Raw genomic sequence first — 14,003 nt, forward strand, 5'->3', positions numbered from 1 at the left:
CAGGAGAGGGCCCAGGGGCCTGATGCAGCAGCCAGTGCCTGCTACAGCCAGCCCCCTCCAGCCCCACTGCAGGGCCCTGCCTGTCTGAACACAAACATGGGATTCTGTTCTTACAGCTGATTTCAACAATGCTTAGCACCAGCCTCAACTATCCCTCATTTATTGCCAGTTTACTATTTGCTGAGTTTATGAATCCAAACTATTTAACATGTTTTAGTGCTCTGAAAGGCTTACAAGGGAAACTGAATGAAAATCCAGAGTAAAGTGAAAAGCTCATCTTTGCTCTTACACACACCCAGGCAGTTTTCAGTCTGGTGCTGCAGAATTCCCTTGTGGGGCCTGGGAAGCTGCTGAGCCACCTTCCTTCAGTACATTGTTCCTGCTGAGTAACCGCTGCCCTGCTCACCCTCTGCTACTGGCACTGAAGTGTCATAAACCTGGCTGAAGTTACAAGTTATTACAGTCATTTCAGTGTTGAACAGTTCCCTAGGTTAGAGGGTGGAGGCTGCCACTGCTCTTACAGTGTTTATAATTCTAACAACAGAACGGGCACATCACTGAATAATCAACTGACTTGGTTTTGGAAGTTTGTTCCCTGCTTTTAACACACAAAGAATCGATGGCAACTCCAAAAAGCTATCTAAAATTCTCATCTCCAGAATGGCCAAAGCAGTAAATAGATAAGTAACTTGCATGAAAAGCTATAGCCAATGAATAAATAAAGCTGTTGCAGTTGGCCAGGGAGCACTGTGAATTATAAGGAGTGATGGTGGCACCCACACTTGCAGGAAGAGAGGCAGCATAGTTGATAATTGCTATAAAATGTTTAAAAGGCAGCAACTTACACCACTGTGCATGTCCTGAACTGCATCAGTGTTAAGCTTTAACAAAGGTAGTTATGTGTGGTGTAAGGCTTGGGAAGCTGAATGAATCCAAAGAGCCCTGTTAAAATCAGCCCAAGAAGTGATTTATTTCCATTAGAAACCATTGTCAGAGCAAAAGGTTTCCCTGCCTCTGCCCATATTGCCAGGTACAGTAACTGTTCACCACAGGAGGTTTTATCAGACAGAAGTTAAAACAGTTTTATTTTCCTAAACCCTAGTGCAAGGCACCAGATGTAGAATAGAAGGCTCCTTTCCATCAGCAGTGGCAAAATAACAGATCTCAGCTGATCCAAACAGGACCAAATCCAAGGAGGGCTGGGGACAAGGCACACTTTAGGACACACCTGAGGTATGTTTAGGCTTTGACAGGGAAATGGTTTTTGATGAAAGAGGCATTAAGGCCTGAAAAGTCAGCAGGTCAAGAGAGTTGTCCCCCAGAGCATGGTGTGATTGCAGCTGAATCTACTGTAAAGGACAGGATCCTGCAGCAAAACTTTTCAGGACAAAATTACACCTTCAACTTCACAACTAAGTAGTGTAAATACCTTCTAATAATGGCTCCAGGTAACTCATATACAGGAAATGTCTCCTTCCTAAAGAATACACATAGTCTGTAGTACCAAGCCAGTAGCAAAATAAACTGCATTCAGTTCAAATAAGGGGCGAAAAAACCCCCTAACCAACAACCAAACAAACAGATTAAAAAGTACATTTGGTTCAACAAACATCACTATTGAAAAATCTCCTTTTCAGGTTGCAGGTAGTGAAGAAATGTTTCCTCCTTGGGACTGTTAGATGCTGCATGTTTCCATCAGGCAATGTGCTTCTTAAAAACAGGTTACAGGTGAAAAGGTGACCATGGCTGGGATCTGGTGATACAGAAAGCTGAGTGACAAAGAAACATGGAGTTATTTTTTCTCCCCATTTTAAGGTGAGTTAATCACTTTACGTGTTTCAATCTAATTTGTATGTAGTTCTCATGAGAATAAAGTTAGCATAAGGGAAAATAAAAGGATGTAACTAGGAGGATAAACAGAAAACATCCCACTACAGGAGTTCATTGATTTAAAATTAGAAATGGCAACACATGTTTCCTAATGAGCTTTATTTCGAGACACCAGCCTGCAGGGTTTGTTCTTTCCCTTCAGAGGCTATTCCAGAAAAAACACTGTCCATTTACCTTCACTCTCTATCCATGGTTCTCTTTACTTTTAGCTGTTCTTCATCTACTTTGAACCACTTCTCCTCTGCCTAAGCCCTGTCTCTGTATTTTGCACTTTTCCACCTATGTGTCAGCCCCTGTGGTCCCACCCACATGTACACACTGAAGAAGGCAGGACTGAATTATAAAGGAATAAGCTGGACAGGCTCTTTTGGTTTTCCTTCTGAGTTCTGGTTCCCAAAGGGTTATAAGCCTTCGTTATTCCATTTGCTGCAAGGGACAAAGTGGAGCAATGAAAGTGTGCCTCAAACAGCATCCCCACAGCAACAACAGTTGCTCAAGTTTATCCTCCTCTGAGGAAGGGGCCTTGGGTTAAGAGAAGAGTCAGATAAAATACTTTGTTAAAAACAGAATCCCAGTTTTATCAATACTGTTCCCATCCCAAATCCAAAACATAGCCCCATACTATCTACTAAAAAGAAAACTAACTCTGGCCCAGCCAAAACCAGCACATTCAGCAAGAAACAAGCATGACCAATGGTGTCAACATGTTAACAGTGAAGTGTTGCAGTTTCATTTCTGTTTTGTTACACAGCTTAAACCAGCATCGTCCTCAAACCCTTAATAACGTCAGCTCTGCATTCCTCCTTAAGTTCTCCTCAAGTGAACAGACCATATTCTGAATCATTCTGAATATCTGAAATGCACATTTGAATGCAGTTTCTTCTGTACCAGCTTTGCTGCAACTGTCTCCCTTACTATCTGTTTGAGGGGTGAGTTACAGTCATCATTCTCAGTGATGGACATGTTGATCCTTCTACAGACACGTTAATCTACCTCTGCCATCAGCAGCCTGACTCCTTTTATATAGTGCTGCTCTCTCTCAACCAGCAAGTAATTTGCCCTCAAGTCCAGTTTATGTAATGAGTAACTTTGTACTTCAGTATCCCCTGTATCATGTTTTGTGTTAGGTACATTGTATTGTATGTTCTTGAAACCTGACAACTCTACAAGAGCAAAAACCCAGCTCCACATCCAAACAATTACATCAGGACATATGCCACAACAGCTGGCCCCAGCACAGAGGAACAGGTACAGCACACTGCCGTTCCCTGAGGTGTTTGCTTTCAGAGCAGCTCTTACCTTGGTCTGGATCAGTGTTTTGCAGTCATTCATACTGAATCCATCAAACCTGAAGTCCTCGTTATCTTTAACATTTGATTCTTCAAAGACGGCATCCTGGATCTCTGAAAAACCCTGATAAAACAGAATTTACCTTTTCTTTACAAATTTCTAGCAGATCTCAAAGCATATAGCCTAAAGAGAAGTTTCCCTCAAACAATAACCACTGTATTTTACTTTCTGAAGCCCTGTTTTGATTTACCACGTGCCCCACTTTGCATCAAAAACAAGTTGGTGCCAGAACAAGTCCTTCACACATCAAACTAACTGTGACTTAAATTAATTTAGAAAAGCCATTTCCAATTGAAATTAGCCCTAACCTACACCAGAAAATAGCTGAGAAACATCTTCATCAGCATTGTTAAAAACAATGCATTTTTCCAGTAAGAGAAAAGAAGTAATGGCATAAATTCAAGCTGCCTGGGCATTGATTTAGTGCCAGTGTTATGTACAGGCAAGAAAGGAATCAAAGAGGAGTTTTAACTATGTTGAAGAAATGTCTCCCCCTTCTCTCCTGTTAAGTGCCAGTTCTATAAAAGTGACTTTCAGGTGCAGAAACCTTCATCCCTGTTTGAATGTAACTTGTTTGAATGTAACTTGTCAAGTGTGTCCATAAAAATCAAACTAGAAGGCAGTAGCCCCTGCCCTGCTTCAGCAATCAGATCACCAAGTGAAACAGTTACTTCTGAAAAGCAACATGTGCCTAGATCGTCCCAACTAAATAACCACGCTCCAATGCTAAACCCTCTCTGATACCTTTATCTTCTCAAAACAAGGGATTAAATAGAGATATCTCTTTTGGAGATATGTCAATACTGTTGGTTTGGTCTTGATTCAATTTGAAATTCATTCTCCCCCAAGCCTTGCAAAACCAGAAAGGATAGTCTGAGGAGAAGTGGAACACGTTTTCAGTTCATGTACAGTAAAAACATCCAGTAATTACTTTAACAGCCCCTCTGATTCCAATCTGATTTTCACCTAATGGAAAGATATTAGAGACTAACAATTTCCCTTTACTCTGAGCAAAAGAAAAAGAAAATCATACTACCACACACATCTGAAAGCCACTTCTACATGTCTACTGAAGCTGAATGTACCACCTAACAATAAGGTGCTATGTAGTGGAGACTTGAAGGTAGAGACAATCAAAACTAGATCCTGCACAATTTCATAGTAACTTGCATGTAATGATGAGAAAACACCAGACTATCATTCTTAAAGGCTCTAAAAAACCTTGTGACTCCCCCATGCATCTGCATTTATAGCCCACAGAAAATCAGATTTGTAACCATGTGTTGATGCTGACAAACCAGTGTTCAATTACCTTTTGACTTGCATCTATTCCAAGGGCACTCAAGAGGTTTTCTTGGCAATGAGACTTATTCCACAGATGTCTTAAGCCAGGGGTATTATCAAAGTCTCTAAGTGTTCTCCATATGTTTCCAGAATCAACACTAGGATAGAAAACACAATTTGAGGTTGTAGGGTGCACAAAGTTTCCAGTGAACATACACAACTTACTTATTGTCACTACACACAGCCATATACCACCCTACCTTGACCTAAAAAGCAACTTATCTTAAAACTCTTCCTACACTTGTTCAAACTGTCACCCCAACATACCAATAAGCTTCCACGGTGCTTAACGGGAACAGTAAGTCAACATAACTGTATGTTTGGGCTTCTGAGATAAGAAGCACACTAGAAGCATATCTCAGGGATAGTTTTATGCCAACAACTTGCATTTTTCGTTTGCTTCTGTGAATTGTGGGTAGAGTTCAGCCCTATTAATTCTGCACTTTGCATTTTCTGTCTCTCAAAGCTTTCTCCTTCCTGTCACTCGTTCCTCTCCACTCAGCAGCCTGCTGCTCAGGGTGAGCTGCATCTGCTCTGGACCTATCTGTCCTATAAAACAAGCCAAAGGCACACACTGCTGAAAGAGTGAGGATTAAAGAGTTCTCTCTACATAGTACTTTGGGTTCTTACATTGAATTCATCCTGTATAAATCCACTTGCTTTTTGCTTAGTACAGGGTGCAATTACCACAGTAGATGAGGGCTTTTTTGTCTGTAGCTGGTACTCTGCTATAATATTGCAGCCCCTTTAACACACAAACTATATTTCTCCACAAGTTTGAGGCTGATTAAAATGTAACACACAACTCTCTGCCAGGATGCCCACATGAAATGTCTTAGCTGCATTTCTTGTGATTCTCACAACACTTCCAGAGTATGGTCTGACCCAGCTTTTTAGATACAAGGCCTCAGATGTACACAAAAATAACTGCAGTACTGCTCAGTCACTACAACACTGCTCAGAAGCTGCTGATCCTTCACCAGGTATCTCAAGAGAAAGCTAAGTTAATGACACTAATTGCTATTACCATAGCCTCAGGAAAGGAGCCAGATTCACCACAGATTCACAAGCCCATTTAGTTGAACAGGGGAAGAGGTTAACACCTGGGAAAATTGGGGAGGGAGGAAAAAGCCTAAAAAGTGAGAAGGCTGCCAGTAGCAGCAGCAGCAATGCTCCTGCCTCAGATGATGGAGACATGACAGACATGTTGCAAGGAAAGGACAAGAAAACAGGAAGAACAGGCTGTTGGGTGCTCTGACATTCCAGAGGCTTAGTCATAAGGCAGCTCACCAAGAGCAGGAAAAACCCTAAGCAGGAATCTATCATTTTGATGTAGTCCCTTCCTTGTTTCCCAATGGCTAAAACACAAGTCCATTTCCTTGAACAATACAACACAAAACTGCTGAGATCCATATGCTGAAGAGTACAGTGACTAAAAAGGTTTTCAAGTTCCCCTGTAAGTACCACTCACTTTAAAGTTATGAAATAAACAGTGTAATAGCTGAGGAACTTTTTCGTTGGGTTTTTCTAAACTGTTGATCCAAACTCCTTACCAAAGCTGATTCTTCACAAGGTCAGGGATCCCAGCATCTTCATTATTTGTATCAAGTACTTGATCTAAGCTTCTTATGCTCTCTCTGGACTGGGATACAAAGACTTTTGGAAAGCCCATCTTAAATACATCCTCATAGCTGTGGTTTACCTAGAATAAAAAGGTTTATTATGTCTGTTACACAGGCCATTCCCACAGTTTGTGAAGGGCTTAGTCCAAAGACTACAATGTTTCTAGAGACTGTATTATTGATGTTGAAGCCCAAGTCTCTAGCCTGCCAGCTAGACTTAGAGACTAATTTGCTTATTAGCACTCAGGACTCCTTTTTCTGTTCAGCTAAGTCAGTCCAGGTAAACACTGATGTACACATTGATTCCAAAGCTTGTTTTGCCAGCTTCTTATCTGAACACATCTAACTCAGCCACATGTAACAACTACTAAATGCTAGTTGCCAATAAGCACTTGGCACTGTGTAAATCTGTGTAAAAGCTGGAGTCAGTGTGACTCTCTATTCTTGCATTTACACCGAACTTTTTACAGCCTTTGTTAAAAGTCACAGCCGGATTTACATGCTTGTTCCTCCTTCAGCAGTGATGAGAAGGAGGTTTGGAGGACTGAACACAGCTACAGGAGAGATCCAAGCAGGCCTACTGGAAGTAACAGGGTTACCCAAAGACTGAGAAATACATATACAAGGAAGAATGTGTATCATTTACACCCTATCCTAAAGAGATGTTACCATGCCATCTGGTGCAGAAGCTTTCTCATTTGATTCCTTCAGAGAAGGAATTAGTGCAATCAATTGACTTCAACACCTTGCAGAGGGACTGTCACCAATGCTGTGTGGAAACTAGAGAATGAACACAGACAGATTGTTTTCTTTGCCTAGCAATCAACAATTGAATCTGAAAAAGCTAAGTGTGGTTACTCCATATTAGGACACTTTCATTTACTTGTAGTTCAGACGGCTGAAAGAAACTGAGACATATCCACAGATTCATTCTCTGACAAGTTCAGCAAATGCTGACAGAGTATGGATTTAGTCTAGTGATGACTGGGCAAAAGAGCAACTATGCCCCACGCTGCTCCCTCCTGAAGCAAGGCCTTGCTAAACTGCCTGTCCTGAAGGGTGACTGCTGGGACACTGAAAGCCTCCTGGGTAAAATCCTTTGGATGTTGCTCAAAATGTCATACTATACATTGTCATTTATTTCAGCAGACTTACAACAGAGACACTAAATGGAAGAGAAAGATGTCAGAGCAGCAGAAGTGTCTGTGCAAACACACTTGCTAAAGCATCCAGGGAAAGTCACAGCCAGGGCAAAATAACAACTTCCAAGTAGGTACCAAAAACCTAAATGGGGCGGGAGCTAAGGAAAAGCCAGGCAGCTGCTCTTGTCTTTGGGCTGGGGTGTAAATGACAGCCACAGAAGTGTGAATCGAGGGGAAAGGAGTACAGGTCTGCTTCATTTCTAGTATCTTCTTAGAGCCTGTGATATTACTTCAACATGCAAACAAGTCACTGGCTGACAGTTTAGCCAAGCCAGATGAAAAATGCAAGGCTACTTTTGGTTGTTTTTATTACCTTTATTACTGTCTACTTCAGAGGGTGTTTCTGAAACAAAATCTGGCTATATTTCCCTTTACCTTGTAGCTTTGTGCTCGTTGTAAAAATGAGTTCACAGATCTCACATCCATGCTTTTTTTTTGACTAAATCCTCTATATCCTATTACACCAGAACCCTCCAGTGCTTAGGCCAGTGCACTAGTCTCCCTCACAAAGGCTGGTGTTTAAGGAACACATGAAAAATCCTCAAAGTTATTCAGATGTGTAGGCCAAAAATATCCAGCTACTGCAAAGAAATTAGCAATTGTTTTCACCTTAAAGTACATGATTTTGCTCCAGACTGACATTGTTTAATCAACAGAAGCATTAGATATTGAAGGTCAGACCTCTGATCCTGAGGTCTCTACAAGTCCCTTCTAACCTACTTGGACCTTTTTCTGTTGACCATATAGAAAAGAGAGCCCCAACCTGAAGAGTTTGTCATCTCAAACCATCCATACAAAAAGCACAGGGAAGAAGGACAAGCTACACATATATTCTACACCCAAAGAAATCTCCAACAGCTCTTTCTCTACCCTGAGACAAGAAAAACAACTTGAAACTCTAGCCATGGTTAACTTATGTAGCTTGCACTGGACATTTTCTTTTGCCTTTCATAAATGCAAAAATAAAGCCAAGGGTTCAGTAAGATTAAGATCTAGTGCTTTTGGAAAGAAACCAGCCAATCTGCTATATCCTATTTCAGCTCCAGTCACTACATACTCTCTTTTTTCCCCCCAGCATTACCACTTCTTGTCCCCAATTTCCAGCATGGTGAACAACTTAAATTCTCTGTTTATGCACACCTATATCTTGTGATCTCCTCTCTGTGCACGCTGGAGGGCTTGTACCACGTGCATCTTTGTGCTTCCCCTAGTAATACCTCTGCAACAGGAAAAGTTCCCAGGCAAAGGCAAGAAAGCCTGTCCCCAGCAAGCCCTCAGTTCCTTAAGCATACTAAAACTCATCTAGAAAGACTAGCAGCAGTTAGCTATTACAGCTACTGATTAACCCCAGGCAAGCTTCAGTCAACTGCTCTCTTTAAACGTTTTAATTTAGGATAAAAGTACCAAGAATGAGGGCATCCTGTTTTGTATTAGTACCTTCTTGTTTTCCTTTTGTTACTTTGCTTGGCTTTGGTGGTGCATGTTTGGTAAACATTAATTGCAACAAGGTACAACCCTTACCCTGAAAAGGGGTTTTTGTGCTGATAAGGACACGTTATGTTTCTTCAATGTTCTAACATTGTATGACAGAATGTAACATCCAATGCTAAAAAAAATGAATGCTATTTATTAATATTCATCTTTTTGTGTCACTAACTTCCACCCACAACCAATTCCACAAAGTCTGTTACCATTCAGGTAGTATATTAAATTTTAAAAGTCCTCTCTCTTTTTTTGGCCAATTTTCAGCTCAGTGTTCATTTGGTTTCCTTCCATCAGCTTGCAGGCAGCTCCCAGACTTTTTGCCCACCCTGTTTTTGTTACCCACCTCCCTCATTTTTTTGCTTCCTATGCTCATTCTTGTCTAGCTTTTCACTTACTTGTGCTTCAGGGCAAAGTTCATTGTTTCTCAGTGCTTGCTTACTCCTAGGGTCTAGAAGCCAAGTAGCACATTACATTTTTTAAAGCTCTCCAGCAGGATAACTGAAGTATTTGTCAAACACTATAAAGAAGTTGCTTTTGTTCCACTTGAATTAGCTGCAAAGTAGCTTGACAGTTTCTCTCCCTGTACAGCATTACCCTCTATAGAGAAGACATGCAGATACAAATCTTGAGAGGAAGCAGTTACACAAATATTTCTGGTCTTTTGTTTACTATTAACACATACCTCACTTAAGAAGCTCGAAGCCTCCTGTGTCCCACTGTGTAGAGATGGCTCAGAACAGAAGTGACCTGAAAAAGTGCTACACTGGTCCCTGCTTAAGTCGCTATCAACTCTAGATGTTTTTGTTGACTTCACCAAAACGTCACGGTTATGACTGAATCTCTCTGGTTCGTCTAAAGGCTCCTGGAAACCTTCAAAATCACCCCAGGGCCCACTGGGTTCTGAGGCACTATAGTTGCTCTCAGAAAACCCCTCACAACTTCTCTCTTTACTATTCACTACAGGGAGGCTTTGCTGCATCATGTCAAGATTAATACCTTCTTTATTGTTTGTCCTTTCATTCAAGTTACAGTCACTTTCACTGAGAGATACACCACCTGCTTCAACTTCTAACTCTTTTAGAGACATGGGGTGTGATTCATCTGTATTAGCGAGACTTTCTACCAGCGACAGGTTCTGCATCTTTAAGGGAAAAGATGCCTCTGCTGAAATCTGCACTGCAAGGAAGGCTACTGAAGTTCAGCTGCATGAGAAATGTATTTCCAAAACAGAATCCAATCCTTCATTTCACCCTAAAGAATAACAACCCTGCTAAATCAAAACAAGGTGTCCTTCAGCCTCTCCTCCAGCCATCAGGGATGTGCACGTTGTTCAGTCTCTCACTCCCTGTTTAGGATGTTAGGCTGCAAAGAAAGAATTGTAAATAAATACTCCTGTGATAAGAGAGCTGATAAAGCAGGAGAAAGAATGCTCAAGTTAAAACAAACACATTCCAGTATTATACAACTGAAAATCCCTGTAGGCAAAAACCACTTAAAATTTACACTGTCTGCCCACACCACGAGCAAGCCAATAAATTAGCGAGCCATGCTCAGCAAACACCTCACAGAAGTTGTGGGATATTAATTGAGGACTGATTGAACACACAGGAGACAAAGTGAAATAATTCTAGATGCTATCCAACACTTATTAAACTTCTCTGTCTCCCCCACCTCGTGTGGACTCGATCGTGCTCATTTTGTTTTCATGGGCAACTCCAGAAGAGAAGACTCAGCAATACAGGACCTGACCGTGTAATCCCGTGAAAAATACGCTGCTTCCAACTATTTAAGCAATTAAGAGGGATTTAATAAGTTCAGTTTGGCATCTGGAAATTACACGGGCAATTCTGCATTAATCATTTCGGATTAATCACATCTCCTCCAGCATTCTCCCGACTGAGCAGCGTGTTTGAAGGGGGCGGCTTCGGAGCTGCCTTGAAACCACTCCCGAAAGCCTGGGCGGTATCAGGTATCTTGTTCCGTTCGTTAAGCACAAATCTCGGGGGTTTTGTCCCCAGGGTCACCTGGCAGCCGGCACAGCGCCGGCTCCTCAGCCCCGTCCCGGGGGTCGCCCGTCATCCCAGGGCAGGGGAAGCCCCGGTGGGAGGCGGCCGAGAGCCGGTCCCCGACCCGCCCGCGCCGGAGCTTCACCCGAGGGCGGAGGCTCCTCCGGAGCGTTTCCCACGGCCCGGCCGCAGCCGCCGGCGGTCACCGGGCACCCGGGGCCGAGCGCCGGCACCTGCCCGCCGCGGGGAGGGGGAGGATGGGGTGCGGGGGGGATGGTGTACAGCGAGCCCCCTCGCTCCGGCCCGCGGGCAGGGGAAGGAGCGCCTTACCGCCCATCCGCGGCCGTGCCGGCAGGTCGCTGGGGGCGGGGCCGAGGTGTGCGGGGCGGGCGGCGGCGGGCGGCCGGGGCGCGGAGCCCGTGCGCGCTGAGCCCGACCGGCAGCCCCGCGGCCTGCAGCCCGCGGCCTGCCCGGACCTGCGCGGCCCGCCGCCGCCTTCCGAGCCTCTCGGGGCTCCCAGACAATCTTCACACCCTCAGATGCTCCAAGGGACGCCCGGAGCCCCTCTGGGCCCACAGCCCGTGGCAGGCAGGGCAGGAGAGGCCGGGCTGGACCCTGAGGCTGCCGAACCCTCTCGGGCTCTGTCTGCGCTCCCTGTGAGGACTCCACACCCCCTTGTCCCGGGGAGCAGCACGGGGCTGAGGAGCCTCAGCCCTTGCTCATCCTCATTCCTCATGCTGCCCTGGCAGAATCCCCGCTCTCAGTTCGGGCAGGTGCTTCCCCGCTTCCCCAGCCTCACCCGTGGGCCTCAGCTGTTGTTGTCCTCACCTGTGACTCCCTTGGGTTTAAAGCTGCAGCACAGTTTTAGATCCAAACGCCAACTCCCGCTCTGCAGAAAGAGGCTGGTTTAAAAAACAACAGTGTTTTTCCAGTTTCTTCCCTCAATCTGTCAGGCTAAGGACATGCTGTTTGATGGTGGTGGTCCGTGTCTGCTTCTCATCTGAGAATGGCTAAAACCCTCACGTTGTAACATTCAACCTCATGATACAACCTCACAATAAAGTTGCAGGAATCGTTCAGCAGCAGTCTCTTGGGATCTCTTCTTCCTCTCCTTTTGCCCCTCTAAAGTGTTTGGTTGTCCCCTTGTTCTGCTGACGGGACTTAATCCCCTCATTGTATCACATAAAGCCAGAAGCTATGGGTCCAGCTGCTGTGGACAGGTCACCCCTGTCCATCTCTTCTCACCCGCCTCTCGAGGAGCAGAGGTGTGGGTTGGAGATGCTGTGCCCGAGGCTGGCTGCTCCCACAGCTGGGTGACAGAAGGAATAAGCCCAAAGAAAATTCCTTGGCACTGGGTTAAACATCTGGGCAGTCCCAATCAACAGGGGATGGTTGTAAAAGCAAGGAAAATGGTTTTTCTGGAGCAAAGCCCAAAGTAAAAAGCTTCTAGGCATTAAAGTATGTATGTTTTCCAGCCCAGGCACAGACACAAGCACTCCCTTCCCACACATCTGACTCTCATTCCAGGCTGTAGTGCTTTATCTGAGGGCGAGAGGCTGAATTTGGGAGCGATGCCCAGGTGCAGAGCCAAAGAAACTTTATTGGCAAGTCTCTGAAAGATTGTTTTAATTTGTTTTCCTTCTGCTTTGGAGCCTTTCCTTGCCCTCCGTGGCCATCCCGTGGCAGCCTGTGGCTCTGAGGATATCCGACCAGCTCAGCGAGACTGTGATTCAGCCCCAAGGCGCCTGACGCTTGGGACAGCGTCGTCATCCCACGCAGCAGTGAGTTAGTGCTGCGGGAATCTCAGGGGTTCCAGCTTTCTTTTCAGTTTTGAAGGGAGCTCAGAGTGGTTTTCCGCTGCTGAACTTGTTTTGCACGGCTTTGCAGTTTCACCTCTGCCCTCTCAAAGGAAAAGGCTACAAGCAGAGTGTGCACAGGCTGAGACTCTCCTCTCCGTAGCACACTTTGCATCCAGAGGGAAGGGCTGCGTGGGTTTTGCAAACCTGCCTCTGCCCTGCAAAGTCACAGCAGCATGAGTAGGGCAGTTGGGAGAGCTGGTGAGCATCAGAGGCTGCCACAGACCTTAGAAACCTCAGCATGGGAGTAGAAGAAACTATCCTGTTTCTTCCCAGAGTAACATAAGTAACTTTATTAAGGACTTGCCACATAATGCTGCTGTTTATTTCTCTCTCCAGCACACCTTATAACACACCTTGGGAAAACTGGTGGCTAACCCTGTGTCCCTGCAGATGAAGCAATCAGCTGCACCATGTGCTGAATGCACCTGCTGCTGCCCTCGCTCCCAGGCAAACACAGCTGAAAACTCACAGAATCACCCCAAGAAAAATCTGCACAGCCGTGTTTGGGCATGTTTTCAAACCAGGAGGAGCCAGCATGAGGTACAGCCACCCTGCAAGGTATGTGCCCTCACCTGAATTCGCTTCTTGTGACCCAGCCCAGCTGTGTGTGAGTGTGACAGCTGCTGCAGAGGTCCCTAACCTATGTTTTAAATGCCATCCTCTCATGGACTGACTAGTTTAAGTTAAAAATGTTATCACATTTGTCACACAGAGAGTTTTCCCCTCTGAAGTATATTGGGGACAATATACTTCTGGTTTTCTTTGACATGCACCAGGCCTTGGGATTTGCATTGTGATTCCTGCATTAAATTGATGGTGTCTTTTTGAACTAAAAGAACAGAACCAGGTCTTCACTTTAAAAGGTAATTATGACAGGAGCTTCAAATATGGACTATAAGCTTGTATTTAGAGACTGAAATGTACACATCTGCTAGAGTAGAACCTCAGTACTCAAAAATTCACCAAGGCAAACAATTGCATTGACTTCACACTTATTTACAGCTGCTGCTGCTACTCCTGCCACCATTCCTACTGGACAATTACTTTGAGTTTAGTACATGTACTCTAGCATTGTTCTTTTTTCCTTTGGAAAAAATAGTGATTTGCAATGAAAAAAAACCTCAGCAGAGCAACTGAAAAGTGTTTCGTTTCAGAGCAAATCAGCAACGTGCTGCTGTGATATGAATTTGTGGAAGATGTGGTCTTGAGTTATGGAACTGTGTGGTTCCCCTGTAAATGACTGGG

General features: G+C 44.4%; 1 protein-coding gene across 2 annotated transcripts; it reads right to left on the bottom strand.

The window, feature by feature from the left end:
- Positions 1-964: 964 nt before the first annotated feature.
- Positions 965-11,809, bottom strand: CLBA1 (clathrin binding box of aftiphilin containing 1). 2 transcript variants are annotated; one of them, XM_061998374.1, is made up of 6 exons: positions 11,728-11,809; positions 9,576-10,255; positions 6,138-6,286; positions 4,553-4,682; positions 3,190-3,303; positions 965-1,769 (listed from the first exon to the last, which is right to left on the bottom strand). In XM_061998374.1, exons 2-6 carry the CDS (start codon positions 10,032-10,034, stop codon positions 1,602-1,604), a joined length of 1,020 nt encoding a protein of 339 aa, XP_061854358.1. In that variant the 5' UTR covers positions 10,035-10,255; positions 11,728-11,809; the 3' UTR covers positions 965-1,601. The 2 variants fall into 2 exon arrangements, with proteins under 2 accessions (XP_061854358.1, XP_061854357.1); XM_061998373.1 differs by lacking the exon at positions 11,728-11,809 and adding an exon at positions 11,230-11,289.
- Between the last annotated feature and the right edge of the window lie 2,194 nt (positions 11,810-14,003).

The sequence above is a fragment of the Colius striatus genome, chromosome 6, assembly GCF_028858725.1.
Source record: "Colius striatus isolate bColStr4 chromosome 6, bColStr4.1.hap1, whole genome shotgun sequence".
Lineage (NCBI taxonomy): Eukaryota > Metazoa > Chordata > Aves > Coliiformes > Coliidae > Colius > Colius striatus.

Coding starts and splice junctions, on each gene's coding strand:
- CLBA1 (XM_061998374.1), bottom strand. CDS start 10,034: ATGCAGAACCTGTCGCTGGTAGAAAGTCTCGCTAATACAGATGAATCA. Junction 3,304..4,552: donor GAATAGATGCAAGTCAAAAG/GTAATTGAACAC, acceptor CTGTTTTATCAG/GGTTTTTCAGAGATCCAGGA. Junction 1,770..3,189: donor AAACACTGATCCAGACCAAG/GTAAGAGCTGCT, acceptor TTTGTCACTCAG/CTTTCTGTATCACCAGATCC.